The following is a 13,358-nucleotide window of genomic DNA, read 5'->3' on the forward strand; positions in this document are numbered from 1 at the left end:
CCCTGAATTTAGACTTTTAGCCTACTTTGACTATGAGGAAATAAACTTCTCTTCATTAAAACCATCCACTTGTGGTATTTCTGTTGTAGCAGCACTAGGTGACTAAGATAGTGGGTCTCTAAAAGGCACAGATATAACGCCAATTCAAGAAGATGTGGCCATGTTCCTAATCAAAGTCTTCTATTTTCCCCAGGTTAAAGAAGTTGGGGCATCAACAAGTAGCTATAAAGATGATATCCCTCCTAGCAGTGAGTCTTTGGCCTCAGGTAGACACTTCTCTAAGCCTCAGCTTCCTAGTCTTTAAAATGGGAAAAATAACTTCCCTGTCTACACAAAGTTTTTAATGAGGAGGAAAAAAAAAGATGCTGTGTATAAAACAGTTTGTAGACTGTAAAGCACTATTTAAACGTAGAGAATAGAATAAAAAATATAAAAGCAAATGTAAAATAGAGTTAAGAATAAAGAATTCAGTGCTCAAATTTTAATAAACTTCCATTAATCATTTTTACAAATTTTTCACAATGCATTACACAAAGACTTTTCTTCCTCTCCTGTGCTCAATGCTAATCCCATGGGATTTGACACACTTAGAGTTTATTTCACAAAAAAAATTCCAAACTTAAGAGAGCCACAGAATATGAATACATGGTCCATTTGAAGGAGGAGATATTCCCTTCCTAGCTTTTATATTGCACCATTCATAGATAGTTGTAAACCACTTGTAAATGTTAAGCGCTAAAGAAATAGAAATATTAATCTTCAACAACCATTCCTTCCCAATTTGGTACACTTGGTACCATTGTGGGGCCCTGGTGGCACAGTGGTAAAGAGCTTGGCTGCTAACCAAAATGTCAGCAGTTCAAATCCACCAGCCACTCCATGGAAACCTTATGGGGCAGTTCTACTCTGTCCTATAGGGTTACTATGAGCAGGAATTGACTCAGCGGCAACAGAAGTGTCGTTGTATCCCAAGAATGTATTTGATCCCATAATTCCTCCTTAGCTTCTTAATTCATAAATTGAGATTGGTAAACTTACCATATTGTGGTGGGTTTGCACTGGTTTTGGCAAGGGACCACAAATTCATCATATTCCTGTTTTAGCCTGTATTAAATCTAAATTATTTAAATACGAAATGAAAAACATTACTGAAAAAACTCACATTTGAAAAGCAAGAAGATTATTTGCTTTATACCTTAATGCTGAAATCTGAGCAGAAGTCTTCAAATTAGATTGTTTAAAAATGAATCCATCAAATTTTCCTTTCTAATGTTAAGAAAGGTCAGAGGCAATTCAAAATCTTTTCATTTCCTATCACTCATTCTCTCCTGTAGAATTTTGTGCTATATTCCCTGCTTGCCTGTTCTTTTTGTTGAAAATCCTCTTTACACCACCCCACCCCCTGCTTCTTTTTTTTTTTTGCTGAGGCTTTCAATTTGTTATATCTTTAATGGACAGAAGAAAGGGTTGAACTCCCAACCTTTGAAACCTCTTAATACTTGCTGAGTGATCAAGAAGCAGAGTGAAATACTGATTAGACTTTACTCCACTTGGAAACGTCTTTCCTTCAATAGTTCAACCAGCCCCATTTTAAGAAATTAAGTTTTTATTTTTCTTAAATCCAAAATGTAAAAAAAAAAACACAAAAAATCCAAAATGTTTTGGAACATTTTCCAAAAGGCAAAACCAAATTTCTATAGTTAGTGGTCAGCTTGGGAAACTGTATTTTCAGACCTACTTTAAAATCAAATCATTTTGCATAATATATTTGTTGTTGTTAGTTGCCATTGAGTGGATTCTAACTCATGGTGACTCCATGTGTGTGGAGTAGAACTGCTCCATAGGGTTTTCAAGGCAGTAACCTTTCAGAAGCAGGCCAGTCTTCCAAGGCACCTCTGGGTGGGTTGGAATTGCCAACCTTTCAGTTAGCAGTCAAGTTCTTAACCATTTGTGCCACCTTTTTATATTAGATGTATAGTGTTGTCTGTTACATTGCTTCATGCTGTTGTATCAAAGTACTTTACCATTATAAATAGACATCATTGCTCTTACTGTACGGCAGTAGTTTCTGAATGAAATTCTTCAGGGAAGCCAAAGCACAATAGTAATATGGTTGTTGTTGTGTGCCGTCAGTCGATTCCGACTCATAGCGACCCTGTATGGTAATGTTAGTCATTTTTTACACCAACCAGTCACCAACAGGCCAATTCTTACACTAATTCAGCAAGATGTTGATAATCCCCTCCCCCATCTGCTTTTTAAGTCATACTCATGACTTAAAAAGCAAATGGGGATTATCAACATCTCACGAAATTGATTTAAGAAAGACTAACATTACCATACAGGGTCGGTTTGAGTTGGAATCAACTAGACGGTAACGCGTTTTACGTTTTTGGCTTTTTAAGTAATCTATAGATGAAAAAAATATTAGGAATTTTGAAAGGCCCCATCCAACCAGATTTGGAGTCAGTCTTTCTTGAACCACCTCTAAATAAGAGCTGTGAACAGTGAGGCTATCACCTGTTTCTGGTGATTTTGTTTCCTCTTCACTCGTTCATAGCTCAGAATCACACTAAATGAACCTCTTTTCCATTATTACTAGTATTATTTCCATTCCCCTCCCCCACAGGTGGATCTCCCCACTACGTTCAGAAACTTGAAGCTGATGTTCCTACAATCTTCTCTTCTGTATCCTCAAATGACCCAGAATTAAATATTTTAATACATTGGCTAGTTTATTTCTGTTGGCATTCACGGTGTCTGCACAACTGTTCCCTTATTTATATAGCTCACAAATGCTGTTGGACTTGTAACAGTATACTAGTCTAGTGAACTCTCCCGGAACAGTTGACATGGATGGATTTTACTCCTACTTCGTTACAAGCGGAAGGATGTAGAAAGAGAGACGATTACAAAAAGAAAGATTTTAATCCCTTTTCTCAGAGATCTGTGGGGGCCGTGTGCTAACATTTAAATCGAAGGGGAGGGAGGAGAAAGGACTGAGGGTGGAGAGGAACCAAGGAGGTGGGGGCGGAGTCTAGTTCAGCAAATAAAACCCCTCGATCAAAGGGAGGCACGTTCATGTGTGGAGGCATTCTCCTGCCCAGAGAGATGGGGCAGTCTGTGCCGTAAGGACGGAGATCGGAAGAAGGAAAACAAGGACGAAAAGACAAGCGAGAAATAAAAGGATATCAGGAAAGAGCAGAAGGCAGAAAGGGTGGGGAAAAGAAACCCACATCAGGTGGAACAAGATCTAGAGCAAACCGGTCCGGTGCACTGTTTGTTTTTCTGAGAGAGAAGAAACTACCTGAGGATTGCCTTTTTTTTTTTTTTCTTCCTTCAGCTAAGGAAAACTACTTTTATCCTCATTATAAAAGAAAAGGCTAAGGGAAGGTAAAGACAATCTCTGTTTTATTAGGGGGAGAGCTGAACGGAATCAGACTACCTTCTTGATACGTCTGAAATAAGCCACTGCGGGGTATACATAGAGCAGAACCATCCTGGTTTCTGAAGATCTGCATCCCTTTCAGGAGAATTCCACAGAGAGTAGCTGGTAAGTTCTATTTTTGTATTTAAATATATATGTCTCTTATTTTCCTTTTTAACCACACTTTCCTTGTTTGTAATCACCAGTGACAAGAAAGTGCCCATATGGAGTAGTATTCTCAATTTCCTTTTTTTTATATATTTGCTTTTGTCTTCTTTAGAGGGTAGGAGTGGTCCTTATTTCAGAAAAGAGCGTTTTAATTTGAAATCTCTCTGTAAATATGTTTACGCTCACACACACATACTCTTTTTGAAAGATACCTTTTGGAGATTGAAATCCTACTGAGAAAGATGGAAAAAGGAGCCAGGCAACGAAGCAGCACTGAAAAGAATCACCCAGGTGGGACCGAGTCAGATGCCAGCCCTGAGACTGGTTCCGGAGGGGATGGAGTAGCCCTGAAGAAAGAGATCGGATTGGTCAGTGCTTGTGGTATCATTGTAGGTGAGTCCAATTCCTTTTCCTACTGGCCATTCCTCCCCTTCTCTGGTACTCCTTTTGGGGGAAGCTTAACATCTCTAAAGCACCATTTTTGCTCCCTACCCATTTAGAAAAGGATTGTCAGTCACATGTGCTATAACCTACCTGAGCTGGTCAAGGTTGAGAGGTATAGGAGTGGGCGAGTGATATATGTCGTATATCTATTACTCTAAGCCAACCTGAACAGTTCTGTCCAGTGTTCATAGGATGGAGCAGATAGGGATCACAAGTCTGGCTGCTGGTCAGCCTTGTCTGGGAGCTTGTTAAAAAATAAGCCTCTGAGTTCCAAATTTGGAGGCTCTGATTCAGCAGGCTTAAGGTGGGGCTGGTGGACTGGAATTTTTAACAAGCTTTCATGAAGCCATCTCCTCAGCAGCCTGTGGACTGGTTTTTGAGATGTATTTAACAGATATTTTGTCGTTTCATGTTATGTGAAACTATATTCCTAGTGGGTGTATAATAATAAAAATAGCAACAACAGCAATAATAATGCCTTACACTCCTATAGCTTTTTCCATCTTATACAGCACTTTAACCTTGTGAAGTAGATGTGACAGAGCTGTTTTTCTCTTTTCATGTGTGAGGAAATTAAGAGGAGACAGATTGTGCCTTTTTGTAAATGGATAGTTTATAGTTTCTCTGGTTGCCTGGTGGAGTGAACCTGTCTCTTAACATTCATAGAGACCCCTATGAGGTTCTCGAGAGGAATTGAGAGTAACTAGAATGTGGAGTCAAGGGGGAACTGACAGGTAAAATGTGTGTTCTAACTGGGAGGTTCTCAAGCTGTGGTGCCTTAGTGTCCCTTAGAGTGCCAGTGCAGGCCACTCTGAGCCCCCGCTACACTCTATATGACCCATAAACCCATTGCCATTGAGTCAATTCTGACTCATGGCGACCCCATGTGTTACAGAGTAGAACTGCTCCATAGAGTTTTTTTGGCTGTAATCTTTATGGAGGAAGTTCCCCAGGCCTTTCTTCCACAGAGCTGCTGGGTAGGTTCAAACCGCCAACCTTTAGTTTAGCAGCTGATTGCAAACCACTTGCACCATCCAGGCTCCTCTCTATAGGACAGTAGGGTTCCTAATACAGCCCCACCTCTAGACAACACAGCCTCCTCTTTCCAGAGAGGCCCTGGAGATGGGTTGTTTCTAATGGCTCACTATAGCTCTCACTTCAGCGAAAGTGGCCAGCAGGACAAGTTTCTTCTCTTGTGGTAGGGGGCTTTTTTTCCTTCTTCCCAGAGAAAGGAGCGCGGGACTGTCAGGCCTGAATATGTTTCTGTGTCATCTCTCCAGAATTCCTTTGTGAAGGCTGATTGTGTCCTGGTTCCCATGAGTCCGCTTCTCTGGATGACTCCATGTTCCAGGCAGTAGCACATAGACTGTTTGGCACCAGAGCAATAGTGACACTGGAGAACACCCTTGAAATCAAATAAAATCAGTCCAGTATTCAGATAATCCTCTTTGCCTCTATACCCAGACTTCAGTGATCATATTATCTCCACTCTGTTTTCAAAATGGAATCCCATTTTATCTAATTCTCTGGCTCTGGGAGGCTTTCTAGGCATCTATGGTTATAAGAAAGGTAATGTTATAAAAAAAATTATAGACATGATTTGAGTCTCTCATTACCTCCCTTTTTTTCCCCTCTCCTTTATCTCTATTGCTGTGAAAAATGAGATCAGCAAAGTACTCAATATGTAGAGCACATGCCAATTTAAGGTCTATAAATAACCCAGAGGCTGTTACCCCTTTCACCAGTTCCCCTGATAGGATTAAATGTTTACCTCCCTTTGGGAAGGCTGTGATTCATACGCAGATATGCACACCCACAGGCACACAAACACACTCAAACCTCCTTCCTCCTGCTTCAGCTTTGCTCACCCGTCCCAACATATGTGCAGGTATTCAAGGGTAGAGGGCATTTTCCTATATACTGAGGTTGTTTTTATCTCTTCTATTAACAATTTTCTAAGACTATGAAGAAATGGGAGTGTTCAGTATGATAAGTATGATTTCAGTTGGGTGAATGTTACTACTGATTTGTCTGTAACCTCATGGAAGGCACTTCAATGTGAGAATAGTCCTAAAGCTCCCCATGGTGGCATTACACTAACAAGAATAACAACTCTGATGTTCTTTGGTGAAAAGAAATCCCAGAGATCCCAAATATGTGATTTCAGAGAAATCAGCATATTTTTTTCCTAAGTGAGAATCCTTGTGGAGTTGAGACACACTATTCCACCTCCATTTAAGCTAGAATGAAACACAAATTTCTCCTCTAGGATGATATAGGGGCAAAATCCTCTTTGATTCCTGTCCTGCATGGCTGTTGAATTGCAGATGTGCTCATCCTCAGCTGCCCTGTCCTCTTCTAGAGGGCTTTTCAAGTGGATGAGAGTGATTCAAGTTTTTTCAAAACAAAACACAAAAGTAGAAATGGCATTTTCCATGCAGAAGTAAATAATCTCATGTTCAATATCAGTGCTATGGAATACAGACCAGTCTGAAGAAAGAGGCCAGCACTATGGAAGAAGGAGAATTAAAAGACAAAAAGAGAAAAGAAATTTCCTAAGTACATCAGGTGATGAAGTATGGGAAAGTAGCATTTGCCCCAAATCTATCTATCTCATACTCAGTTGACTTCAACTATATGTTTCATGCAAGCTCCTGAAATTTAAGATCTATTCATTCACAGTCATCATTGGTTATTGTCTTAGTCATCTGCTATAACAGAAATACCACAAGTGGATGGCTTTAAGAAAGAGAAATTTATTCTCTCACAATCTAGTAGGCTACAAGTCCAAATTCAGCTCCAGGGGAAGGCTTTCTCTGTTGGCTCTGGAGGACGGTCCATGTCATCCATCTTCCCTTGGTCTAGGAGCTTCTCCACAGAGGAACCTCAGGTCCAAAGGACAGGGTCTGCTCCTGGCACAGCTTTCTTGGTAGTATGAGGTCCCCATGTCTCTCTGCTCACTTGTCTCTTTTATATCTCAAAAGTGATTGGCTTAAGACACTGTCTAATCTTGTAGATCTCATCAATATAACTGCTACTGATCCATCTCATTACATTGTAGTGGTAGGATTTACAAGACATAGGGAAATCACATCAGATGACAAAATGGTAAAAATTATACAATACTGGGAATCATGACCTAGCCAAGTTGTCAGGTATTTTTGGGGGACACAATTCAATCCACGACAGTTATCTAAAGTAGGAATAACAGAGTGGCAGGTGTTATGGGAATATAAAACTAACAGAGGACTCATGCCCCAGAGTTCCTTATAGTCTGACTGGGGAGATGAGGTTCATATACATTAAATAGAGAACATAGAAAATTAACGATGTGGTTTAGTTGTGTAAGAGCGAAAGGAGGGCATCGTTAGGTAAAATGGTGGAAAACACAAAGGGAAGAGCGATTCTCACCAAGAACTAGATTGAGAATCGTCTTCAAGGAGGTAGGGAGAAATGGAGTGGAGAAAATGACTCTGGAAGATTTTGTAGGTGAAAAGGTAATGGCTAAACTGCTATTCCTTGGGCAAAAGTTGTGTCTTATATGTCTCTGAATCCTTAGTGCCTCACGGAATGCCTGACATGGACCAGTTACTCAAATGTTTATTGAATTTAATTGACTTCTTGAAAAAAAAATTTGAAGACAGCAGTCGTAAGAAACATTTATCTGCAGGGCTGCTGGGGACCTGGCTTGAAAATCTTTAAGCTAGGAATAATTTTATCAACCTGGACAGTTAGGTTGGCCCATTTTAATTTTTTAACATCACTCTTGCCCTAACTTAACCAGGCTATTGCTCTCCATATATTTGACTAAGGAAACTTGTTGGCAGCAAATGAACTTAGGTTTTATGGTGAATGCGGAGTCTTCTCAAAATCTAAGGAGAGTGTGAAGGAACAACAAAATTCATTTATTCATAATACCAAACCCACTATTACTAGCTATCATTATTAAAAACTTACTGTATGGTGGAAACCCTGGTGGTATAGTGGTTAAGAGTTTGGCTGCTAACCAAAAGGTCAGCAGTTTGAATCTACCAGGCACTCCTCGGAAACCCTGTGGGGCAGTTGTACTCTGTCCTATTGGGTAGCTATGAGTTGGCATCAGCTTGACGGCAGTGGGTTTTGTTTTGTTTTTTTTGGTACTGTATGGCAGGCAGAATCCCTGGGCGGTGCAAAAGCTTAACGTGTTAGGCTGCTAACAAAAATTGGAGGTTGGAATCTACCCAGAGGTGCCTCAGAAGAAAGGCCTGGTGGTCTACTTCTGAAAAATCAGCCATTGGAAACCCTGTGGAGCACGGTTCTACTCTGACAGACATGGGGTCACCATGAGTGGAAATCGATGCGATTGCAACTGGTGGTGGTGGTAGTGGTGGATATGCCAGTCCAATCTTCTGTCTTATTTATTCCTCACAATAACCTGTGTGGTAGACACTTATCCCTCCTTCCAGATAAAGAAATAGAAGCTTAGAGGGATAAATAACTTGCCTGAGGTCAGTTCACTAGAAAGTATTGGAGCCAGAATTCAAACTCAGAGCTTGTCTGAATGCTGAATCAAGCTCTTAAGCCTTATTTGCTACTATTTCTATTTTTCTGTCCTAAAATCCCCGTTTTTCTTTAGAATGTGGGCAGCTATCCTTATTTGTTATTATAGATAAAGCAATTAGTGTTGTGTTCCCTGTGAGAAAGTGTCCTGGTATAAGGAAGAGCTGAGCAGTCCGCTGGGAGTAAAAGGAGGTAATGTTCCTGGTGCAGTTGCAGGGAGACTTGGGGTGAGCCTGAGACACGTTGGCTTGGCTTTCGCAGGATCTGGCCAGCACAGGCTATGCTCCCATTTGCTCTTCTACTAGCTGTCATTATTAAATGCACACCTTTCCTTTATGGATCATGTTCTCCCAGCCATGTTAGAGGCACCCACAGAGTTCCTGGCTGTTTAGGTCACTTTATACCAGTCACATAGTTAAGTACTATGGGGTAAAGAATTTAACTTAACCCAAAGACTTTGATCTTTGTCTTTGGTACCTGAGCAATAACCTCTTCCCAGTGATTGAAGTATCTTTGATGAGGCCTCCAGACCACACCTAAGGGTTTATGCTAATGAAGTATCTCCAAGACTCTCTGGGTGATAACAGCTGACCTGGGAGGGGCCATGATTCTATTAATCATGCCTATGTAATGAGGCCTCAATAAAGGCCTGGATACAGAAGCTCCGTGGGCTTCCTGGTTGGTGACAGACATAGATGCATGTGGGAGGGTAGTAAGTCCCCTTTCCGGACATGGAACTTCTGCATTGGGAATCCTTCCAGACCTCACTCTACACATCTCTTCATTTGTATCCTTTTTGCTATAATAAAACTGTAAAGATAGCACTTTCCGTGAGTTCTGTGAGTTGTTTAGTGAATTACTGAACGTGAGGAAGTAGTGGGAGCCAGTAGGTCAGAAGTAGGGGACCCTGTGGACCCCTAAGCTTATGAGTGGGCAGAGGGAACCCCCAAATTTGTAGCCAGAAGGGCAGAAGTGAGGGTAACATGAGGACTCCCAAGCTTGTAGCTGGTGTTTGAAGGCTTGGGTAGACTTGGCAGTCTGAAGGACTATACCCTTTAATTTGGTGACCCAATTATTTTCTGCTTTGAAATTTTTGCTGATATCATGTGTTTTCATTGATGGAAGCATGCTGAATCATTGGGTGCGTCTGAATTTTTGGTAGGTAGTATGGATTTTTTTTTCTTGCCCCCTCCCACAAGTGTTTAGCGGTATATATGAAGTACCAGTAAATATACCCCAGAGTCCCCACCAGGGTCTATTGGTACATATGTGTAACATAAAAATTTTCAAAATTTCTAATTTTCCTACCAAAATTTCAGACACCTCATACAGTACCCTGTAAAAACAGTAATTTGCGGCACACAACTGTTTCTTCAGTTTCAAACAGTCGTAAAGGCCCCTGCCTTGTGGCAGCATGCACTGTCAATGCTACAGCAGCTTTCCAATAAACCCCAGAGGCTGAAAAAGTTCATGGTCGCTATATGTACTGCTGGGCACGAAAGGGTTAACTTGTGAAGTCTGATCTCACTCTGGGTGGTTAGGGTCAGAGGAAGAAGTGCTTCTTGTGCAGCTAGTGTCAGAACGGAAGTGGAACAGAGGGGAACAGAATTAAATTGAATAAATTTGTAATGATTTGATTCCCCCACCCCACAAGTATGTACTCAGAATCTAGGTTGGAAGACAAACAGGCATGCTGCAGAGCCTAAAGAAAAATGTTCATAATTTCTCAGACCTTTTTGTTTGCAACACAATGTGTGTTTCATGGGGTAACTTGGTATATTTGCTACAGGGCAATACTGCATGCAGGTCTAGCTACTAAACCACTGTCTTCCAACTAATAAAATTTTAAAAAAAAGTACTTACTGAGCTCTTCCTAAATGCCAATTCCTGTGCTATAAGCTGTTTTTTTTATTGTTCAAAGATGACATTTAATCAGTGTTAGATGCTATTACATTACTACTGCTGGTATTAGTAAGCTAATCAGGACACAACCATGTACTGAAGTGAGACAGCATGGTATAAAGAGTGTGGGTTTTGGTAAATCAGTGTTTGAAACCTAACAATGATTTACAATCTATATATCCATGGATGAGTTACTTAATCTCTCTCACTCTCCATGTCCTTGGATGTAAATGGGAATATTTTCACTTACAGGGTTAGGTGAGGTGGTGGATGAGAGAGAGCCCAGCATAGTGTTTGTTGTAGAGATCCAGCATTTATGGTAGCCCCAGCTTTAGCCCCACTTCTTCTCCTCCCATTCTGAGTAGTGGGACTAAGGTTCCTGACATGCATCTGGCCAAAGAGCTGGGCAGAGGGGTAGTATTCTGACTCAATGAACAAGAGCACGGATGCTTTGAGGCTAAACGGGCCTCAGAGGTATTAGTGAGTGTTATGGACTGAATTGTGTCTCTGCAAAATATGTGTTGAAATACTAACCTGTGGATATAATCCCATTTGGGAATAGAGTTTTTCTTTGTTGTGTTAACTAAACTATATCAGTGTAGGGTATGTCTTTTTTTTTAATTTATTTTTTGTTATTGAGAATATACACAGCAGAACGTACACCAATTCAACAACTTCTGCATGTACAATTCATTGATACTGATTATATTCTTCAAGTTGTGCAACTATTCTCAAATTTACAAATTATTCCTTCTCCACTGATAAAAACTCACTGCCTCCTCAGTTTCCTATGTAATCTTTCGAGTTGCTCTCATCAATTTGTTCCCCTACAGATAGTTCTTAAAAGAGCACAAAGCTCAACGCAGCCTGTGCTATAAGCTCTTTATATATATATTGTTTTATTTGATCCTGACAACAATCCTACGGAAGTAGATATTATAGTTACCTCTATTTTACACAGAGGGTAATTAAGTCACAGAGCCATTAGGTAGTTTGTCCAGGGTTCACAGCTAATAACTGAGATGATCTGATTTCACTCTAAAGCTCTTGACCATTCATTCCCCATCTACAGTCGGCCCCCTGTATCCATGGGTTTCGCATCTGCAGATTCAACCAACCACGGATAGAAAGTATTCGGGAAAAAAAAAGAAAATTCCAAAGAGCAGAACTTGAATTTACTGTGTGCCAAGCACTATGCTGAATGCATGAAAATGAAGTGATGTATAGGCATCCCCTGCTGTAGCCTTCTGCCATTTCACAGATCCTCAGGCTCCCTCCAGCACTCGTTTTTCGAGTATTGCTTGCCTCATGTCTCGTTTGTTCGTTACCTGTGTTTTGTGCACCCTTTGTTTCTGTGAAAAAATGGCTCCTAAAAAGCAATGAAGTGGTCAGAGCAATCCCTCAAAGGCTAAGTGTGAGGAGGTCGAGGAGAGTGAGAGGAGGGAGTTTAAGACGAGCAAGGCCCCACACGCCTGTCGGTTTGTTGTACAGTGGTATACTGTGGTGTTGCTGTGATGCTGGAAGCTATGCCACCAGTATTTCAAATACCAGCAGGGTCACCTTGGTGGAGAGGTTTCAACAGAGCTTCCAGACTAAGACAGACTAGGAAGAAGGACCTGGCAGTCTACTTCTGAAAAATCATTAGCCAGTGAAAACCTTGTGAATAGCAGAGGAACATTGATATAGTGCTGGAAAATGAGCCCCTCATGTTGGAAGGCACTCAGAATACGACTGCAGACGAGCTGCCTCCTCAAAATAGAGTTGACCTTAATTACATGGATGGAGTCAAGCTTTCAAGAACTTTATTTGCTGATGTGGCACAACTCAAAATGAAAAGGAACAGCTGCAAACATTCATTAATAATAAGAACGTGGAATGAATGAAGTATGACTCTAGGAAAATTGGAAGTCATCAAAAATGATATGGAATGTATAAACATTGATATCCTAGGCATTAGTGAGCTGAAATGGACTGGTATTGGCTATTTTGAACTGGAGGATCATATGGTCTACTATGCCAGGAATGACAGATTGCAGAGGAATGGTGTTGCATTCATTGCCAAAAAGAACATTTCAAGATCTATCCTGAAGTACAATGCTGTCAGTGTTGGATAGTATCCATATGCCTACAAGGAAGACCAGATAATATGACTATTATTCAGATTCACGCACTATCTTGGATTGAATTGTGTCTCCCAAAAATATATGTATCAGTTTGGCTGGGCCATGATTCCCAGTATTGTGTAATTGTCCACCATTTTGTCATCTGATGTGATTTTCTTATGTGTTGTAAATTCTATCACTGTGATGTTAATGAGATGGATTAGCAGCAGTTATATCAGTGAGATCTACAAGATTAGATTGTATCTTAAGCCAGTCTCTTTTGAGATATAAGAGAGAGAAGCAAGCAGAGAGACAGGGGGACATCATACCACCAAGAAAGCAGTACTGGGAGCAGAGTGTGTCCTTTGGACCTGGGGTTCCTGCTCAGAGAAGCTCCTAGACCAAGGGAAGATTGATGATAACGACCTTCCTCCAGAGCCAACAGAGAGAGAAAGCCTTCCCCTGGAGCCGACGTCCTGAATTGGGACTTGTAGCCTGCTAGACTGTGAGAGAATAAACTTCTCTTTGTTAAAGCCATCCACTTGTGGTATTTCTTTTATAGCAGCACTGGATGACTAAGACATGCACCAACCACTAATGCCAAAGATGAGGCAATTGAAGATTTTTACCAACTTCTGCAGTCTGAAATTGATCAAACACAGATACAGTCTGAAATGTATCAATCAAGATACATTGATAATTACTCATGATTGGAATGTGAAAGTTGGAAACGAAGAAGAAACAGTAGTTGGAAAATATGGCCTTGGTGATAGAAA

General features: G+C 40.7%; 1 protein-coding gene across 1 annotated transcript in view; it reads left to right on the top strand.

Moving 5' to 3' along the window:
• The first annotated feature begins 2,854 nt into the window (after positions 1 to 2,854).
• The window catches only part of SLC7A8 (solute carrier family 7 member 8), a 58,824-nt gene continuing 48,320 nt past the window's right edge, over positions 2,855 to 13,358 (top strand). The window contains exons 1-2 of the mRNA XM_023724915.1: positions 2,855 to 3,553; positions 3,708 to 3,988. Coding sequence (XP_023580683.1) covers positions 3,838 to 3,988 — 151 coding nt within the window. The 5' untranslated portion in view covers positions 2,855 to 3,553; positions 3,708 to 3,837. The remainder of the gene's footprint in view (positions 3,554 to 3,707; positions 3,989 to 13,358) is intronic.

Source organism: Trichechus manatus, unplaced genomic scaffold (assembly GCF_000243295.1).
Source record: "Trichechus manatus latirostris isolate Lorelei unplaced genomic scaffold, TriManLat1.0 scaffold00268, whole genome shotgun sequence".
NCBI lineage: Eukaryota > Metazoa > Chordata > Mammalia > Sirenia > Trichechidae > Trichechus > Trichechus manatus.